The sequence below is a fragment of the Opisthorchis viverrini genome (genome assembly GCF_000715545.1).
Source record: "Opisthorchis viverrini unplaced genomic scaffold opera_v5_358, whole genome shotgun sequence".
In the NCBI taxonomy this organism is placed as follows: domain Eukaryota; kingdom Metazoa; phylum Platyhelminthes; class Trematoda; order Opisthorchiida; family Opisthorchiidae; genus Opisthorchis; species Opisthorchis viverrini.
The window spans coordinates 245,669-252,682 of NW_008752016.1; the positions used below are offsets into that span (position 1 = coordinate 245,669).

A 7,014-nucleotide genomic window follows, 5' to 3' on the forward strand; every position below is an offset into this window, starting at 1 on the left:
ACGTTCTGCTTTGCTGCATATCAGGGAGCCATTTTGGTCCCTGATTGTTTCACTGACAAGAGGTTTCCGAGGGCCAGTCGAACGAATCAAGTGGAACAATTTGCGCACGTTTCCAGCATTATTTGCACCTTCTATTTCTTCGGCTTTCCGGGTCCAACAAGCTTCTCGGTCTGCGCAGACACTCACTTTCACCTGGCGTCGGATGATGCGCCGGGTGGAGTTGTGGTGGCGGCCAGGTGGAATCTGTCGCCGGGTCTCCAGAAAAGACACGGTTCTATCAGAGATCCAATGCTTGGATGAGGTTGGCTGGGTTGTACCGCAAGCAGACGCTCCTGCTTTGAGTAACGCGTTGGATATTTTTTTCCCAGTGGCCGTTTATATCCGACACCGTACCGTCCGGCAGGCATTCGAGGAGCTGGTTCTGATAGTTTCGTTTGATTTCTGGGTCAACTAGCTTCTCAATGGCTAAGCGAGGTGTGCGCGATTTGCGTACATCTGAAAAGCCCAATGAAAAGCAGCAGCGTACAAGTGCATGGTTGGAGTCCACGCTGGTGTTCCAAAAGGAGCGGCAGGCGGTGATCGACCCTCGCCACCAATAACTGACGGCGATGTGGTCTATTTGGATTCGGCGCTGGTTTGATGGTGGGCACCACGTTGTCAAGCGGTTTCCGCTGTTCCGGAAATTCGTACTGCAAAGGAACAGCCTGTGATCGGTATTGTAACTGTAACTCCGCCTAGAGTAGTTTACAGGCAGACACAAACCGAACACTAAGTAAATCGTTCTGGAAACGAAGGTATTTCAGTCCGTTTCTTTCATATTTACATTGATCCAATTTGTTCACTCACGTCCCATTAAAAGAAAGAAATCAGATCTTAAGCGTCCGCGAACAAATAACTAAATATTTTAATTGACTTCATAGCACCCAAAGTTGTGCGATGATGGATTTAGCTGGACATATGAATCGCATCTGTTTTGCATCAAGATGCACGAATCATGTGTTGAAAACGTCTCCTCTTATTAACAGTGCCAATGTTGAAGCTTCAGGGACCTGGATGAAGTTGAACTTTCAAACAAAAAAACAGTACTAACTTGCGTTTAACTAAATATCCCGCATATCTTACACCCTTGACAACGTTTGATTGCTTACCTTTCTTCACAGACCTGTAACCAGCATAAAACAACAGGAGAGGTTCCAGCCTTACCACCTATTCATTAGAATATGACACGGAACACGAAGCCTCTTAAAATACCTGAACACTGCAATGCTAATGTTAGTCTTTATTAATAATGATGGTGCTGCTATAAACAAGTGATCCGCGAGGAATCATTTAAAGTTTGTTAAGAGCCTGGCATGACTTCCAGTAGAGTAAGAACAGAAGTGCATATTAAGAAAACTGTGTGGTATTATCCTTCTTGTTTACGACATAGGGAACACGGATGTTTCAAGGGCTTACTTAGCCTGAGCAATGAGTGAGTAGTGAAAATACACCCATACAAAAACGATTTGGGTCACGGGCTTTCCACTGTCCAACTAAAAAACCAAGAGGACGAAAAGTTAAGCAACCGGTTTATTTCGTTACCCCTGTGAAGTGTTTTCGTGCTCGGAATCAACGCCATTAACAACAGGTTATCCACATTCGGCACTGGTACTTCACTGCTATATAAACAAAAACTGCCCCTGGAAACTGACAATAAAAACACCAGTGACATCGATTATCAGCCACACCTAGCAGCGTCTCCATTTATGCGCATGGTATCATGCAGACCCCATCATGGAAGGCCAGTGGCACTGACGGTGTCAAGAACTTTCGTAACCGCTTTCGCACCGTATTGAAGTCACTCTCTGGCACTAGGTCATAGTTATCCGGTATTTAGTGAGAAAATTTAAGCACAACTGGTAAGGTTATACGGGGCGCAGTCACTTCAGAGCAATAAGGGATCATGCTCGAATAATGAAATTGGTATACTGTAGACGTACTGTGCGTAAAGCTCTGGTGAGAAGTTCATTCTGATGACAATGAGACGCTACACTTGTCCTCCAGTACTTGAACGGACATCTTATCAGTGATGGACTAGACCCACAGGTGACTGAATATAAAATATACCAGACCTTACAAAAGCAAATATAATGATACCGAGCGGTCAGCAAGATCAGATCTATTATCGAAAACCTTAAAAACGACCTTGTAAGAACGTCCGAGTGACTAGTTGTGCACAAAAAACCACCACGAGAATTTTGGGAGCCTTTTTCAATAAATATTTCATTTCATTTTATCCCATAGTAGTGGTTTTCGAAATTCAAGTTCAGTGATGACGTATCCATTTTATTTCTGGGTCCACCAGGTAGCGTGCTCATTGTCCGGGGGAGTCGGTTAGGCATGGCAACAACCGCAGGGAATGACATCTTTCAAAAAAATCCTTCATCAAAAAGTTGCAATCCTGTATCCACGTTTGTCGGAGTAATACATGGACAACTTCATGAAAAGAAGTCACAAAAGCTGTGTGCGTTTTGCTATGCTTTCTTTGTACACAATGAAAAAGATATGCAACGCACCAACACGCTTTTCGCATTATACAACTTACTAGGAATGGCACTGTCAAATGCCGAATTCAGGTCGTTGGCTGTGGTATAAGTTCGGGTGAAAAAACCAGGGCGGGCCTTTACCAAGCAAACTTTGCACAACAAAGAATACAGATGTTCCACAAAGAAAAAATCTGGAATATCACGTAATCCAAATATTATTGAAATAATTTGTATGCCGAAAAAGTGAGACAGACAAATGGTTACCACATTTGACGTGGCCACGTTTTTGAGGACGCAGTTTAAAATAATTAGGCTGATAAGGCAAGAGCAAGACAGAATGAGGCATGTTGAGTTGGTTGCAGAAGGTTTTTGGAAAGAAGAAACGTCATAAGAGCTTCAGTAATTCGAAGGCGGTGCTGGATGTGGATCGAGTACATCTACTCTTGACTCCTAATTCTCCACTATTACACCACACCATTCAAGTTAAATGTTCCAAGCTTCCTGTTCCAGCTTTTGTTGCGGGAGTTGCAAAATAGTAAGGAGGCAGATATTTTTAACATTTAGTGATCGTTTTTCCAACCACTGCCACTGGAAGTCTGTTTCAGTTAAAATTTATGCATCCGGAGAGCCCATAGATGTGAGGCAGTCCGTCCGTCTATCCATCCGTTATATACCAAGCAGTCCTAGCTGCCGCACCTACTACAGAGCTTACCTTTCGCCTTTAGACAGTAAACCGCATGCTCGTACTCGATTTCAGGTTGAATGTACGTAGAGATCGGCATTCTAAAAGGCGTTGGGCTCCACGTTTGGAAGGACCACCTGATTATCCAAAGGATCTCGAGACCTTGATCTTGTGCCTGCGTCATGCCAGCATGGATTTTAGGATTGTTTCGTTTGAGTTTCCCTAATATGTACCAGTTGTACGGGCTCGCCCACAATTATGTATGTGTGCGTCTCGCTCACTAGAGTAATTACTCTGACCTAAGTTTTGTTGGCTTTAACCAGTTGTTTTTATCTTTTTCAGCATTGCACTAATTTGTCACTAATTTGTTACCCTGCTACCTCTAACATCCCTGATGCTACTTCACATTCTAAAGATCACTGTCTTGAGTAAGCAGCATGCGTGGTGAGCTGAGTTGGTAAAACAGGGGAATATTGAGTTGAGTGGTTGCAGACTGAGGATAACTGGGAGGGATCCCACCAATGAGTCGTTTTGTTGGCGGGTATTCCTCTTTGATTTTTATCCTTAATTTTCTTTGGCTGACAAAAGCGTCCGTCTGTTTGTAGGCGGATTCTCTTATTCCAGATTTTAAATTGTTTTTGCAGTAGCATGCTATAGTCAACGACATTGGATGCTTTCTCAAATACTGTTTGGATAGTCTAATAGTGCTTCTTGAGATTACACCATGGTTACAGTGCTGTTAGCTGTTTTGTGACGCAAGATTTTCTACGAGCACATTCATAATGGGCCAATGGAAAACACCACAAAACTATGGGTGGGTATTTTCTGAATATTTCTCCTAACGTTTTGAGTGCTGCCACATTAAGACGTATGGGTCTTCCGTTATCCACTACTCAGTATAAAAGACCCACTGCTCCCGTAGCAATAACTGCTGAATTTTTCCGCATTCACGGACTTTTGTTGTAGAATCACATTAACGCCGGTCCTGTGTGATCTCCAAACAGTTAGAACCTGTCCGTCTTTTCCGGGTGATCTAATGATTTTCAGTATGATCTCGGAAAGCTTCATTTATGATGCGGAGCATTGCTTGTCTTGTAGACAGTCCACATTGCCCTTATCCCAGTTTGCAGTGTTACCTTAAGGCCTGATGATGGTTGTGATAAGTGCTTCGATTTCTGCAACAGCGCGTTTTTGCTCGTGTGCGATTGTTGAGCCATCAGGCTGAACCTCTGCTAGCAATTCATTACCATCATCATGGACAAAACGACATCAGTGTCCAGTACTGATGCTTCACTGCCATACATGCATGATTTATTTGAAGGGCTCATTGTGAAAAAAACAAAGGAGCAGGAACGGGACTCATTGATGGCTTACTACAATTATTCCAAGATGCCTACATTCATTCGGGCAATCTGGATAGAAACTGACAATAAGAACTAAAACTGTAGGCCACCTGTGTCCAGCCAATTTATAGGTAGCGTGAGATCCCTAGCCTAAGCACACTGAGGCCATTTTTAGCAAAAATATCCAGCAGAGAGCACCTAAAATTGTTCCGCGCATTCATCACTTATCTTATCCATAATTACTATCCCAGCTTTATATTCCGCCCTACATCCAGACGTTCGTGGTTGTACCTTTCTAAACTTCTGTCTCTTTCAGAACATCTCTCGACTTAAGTTTTTTCACCACGATCCACACTAACAAGTTCCGTGAGTGCGAATTCAAAGTATTCCAGAACAGGTATGCGATCTTGGTCCGCCATAATTTTTCCGTCGATTGTGAAACTTCATAAGACGATAGTATGTGCTATGAATGTTGATGCATTCAAATGAACCATGCTGACAACTTCTGACCGGCGGGCTGTTCCCACACAGGTACAATAAAATTAGAATATCTTCAGTTTAGTGCCAACCATTCTAAAAATCATGTTCGTGCATACTTAGGTGGCACGCTTGGCAGCATCCCTCAGTCCTACTTAACGCCAATAAATACCATTGTTTGGTGCTTACAGGCCCACATTCTCGTGATATGTCGTGATCTTGAGGATTGTTCACTCACATTATAGCGTTAAATTTCCTCGCTCAATTAAATCACTGCTGTCTGACTGGCTAATCATCGATCTTCGTTTTTCTCCACCAAACAAGCCATAACTATGTCAGACACGTGGCCACGTAAATTTATCGCAAAATGACCTACAGTACCTCAGATTCCTAATATCTGTCGGATAATTTGGTCATAATTTGACTTGTTACAACAGATTCAGTGGTGCTTCTATGGCTTGGTCGAGCTACCACTGGCTGTGCTAAGGCGAAAAGCCAATGACCAGAAGGTACGTGGTTGGAATGCAACCACGGCATCCTGACTGCTCCCGTTTGGATTATTGGCGATTTGGCAGCATCTTAGCCTTCCTGATTGTTTCGGATGAGAAGTCAGCCATTCACCGAGTTGGTACAGTTGCGCGGATTATTGCTGACATTACGATCCAGTATATACGACTAATCCCGTGATACTTATCACCACAAATGTTGAGGGTCAGCTGTTCCTCCACATTCTGTCGCTTACCTAAAAAAAGTCCCAATTCAACAACCAACGAACCTGTCAAAGCCATACCAGTGGGAAGGTGTGCGATTAACTTCCACCGGACTGAGTCCAGGGCCAAGATCCACTTAGCTTATAATCACGCTTGAGAAGTTGACTGAGAAGGATATGGAGGGCCTATTGTTTGCAGGACTGAACTAAAAGGCCGAGATGTAGGAACAGACCCACTGGTACAATTACAATATCGCAGTTCCGAGACAGGCCTAGTTCCGCAGATCTCGTTCCAATGGGAAATCAAAAACTAGACACCGTGCGGCAGAAAGCGTATCTGAGGGCTTGAAAAATATGGAAACAGTAACAACCAAAAACGGACGCCCCACCGCTGCTAGAATTGAGACTACAACTGTCCAAATTACACCACACCAACTAATGGGATATAGTTTCTATGGGGTCATAAGACGGTAACCGGACTATGCTATTTTGCCCAAAGTTATTATGTGAATAAAAACAAAATTTCCGTCACAACCACAACAGAAACGTACTACCTCCACATGCTGTCATCAATGCAACACGTAAACACACCTCGAATAACTGTGGGATTCCATTTTTTGATAGGTATTCTTTTGTCTCTGCTGGAGTGATTGTGCGTTTCATCACCTCCATCCCGATTGAAATGGTCAAAAAAGAGCTAATGGAGACGCATAGGATTTCGATATATTCAAACGAATTGAGTCCGTCGAATTCTGAAAGTGGAGGAGTTGCAACGCTGTGACATTGTGGCGATGTTAGAAGCCAGTCACGTTAGTCGTTTCTTTCTGTATCACTATTTCAATTGCGTGATATGAATTCATGTGCAACATATTTGAAACCAATGTTTGCTTTACGCAATCACTAATATCCTGTATACTTAGCTCTACATGCACTTAACTGGGTTCCTTAAGACAACTTTGGAGGTTATCCTGTTTTACGTAGCTTGATATCACTTTTCTGTGTATACATTCAGGACTGTTGAAAAATAAATCCGTCCAAACCTACTGTTCACGATTTTGGCTAGGGAGATCTGGATAGCCCACTACAGCTTTCCATCCGAAGTCTGGTTACATACTTGCATTTACGAACTTGGCATTTCCGTTGGATGCAAAAGAGGCTTTCATAGTGCAGCTGTTTAGCTTTTTCGTTCAAGGTGGAAGGCTGTCAAATGTGGGGAATATGATTTATGGTGTAGTGGAAGGGTGTTTGGGGCCGTGAAGTCTTGTGGAGATAACGAGG

General features: G+C 43.2%; 1 protein-coding gene across 1 annotated transcript in view; it reads right to left on the reverse strand.

Moving 5' to 3' along the window:
- T265_10351 (hypothetical protein) overlaps nt 1-6,440 on the reverse strand; it is a gene marked incomplete at both ends in the record, with an annotated part of 50,250 nt that extends 43,810 nt beyond the window's left edge. The window contains one exon of the mRNA XM_009176696.1: nt 6,328-6,440. Coding sequence (XP_009174960.1) covers nt 6,328-6,408 — 81 coding nt within the window. The remainder of the gene's footprint in view (nt 1-6,327) is intronic.
- Nucleotides 6,441-7,014: the final 574 nt, after the last annotated feature.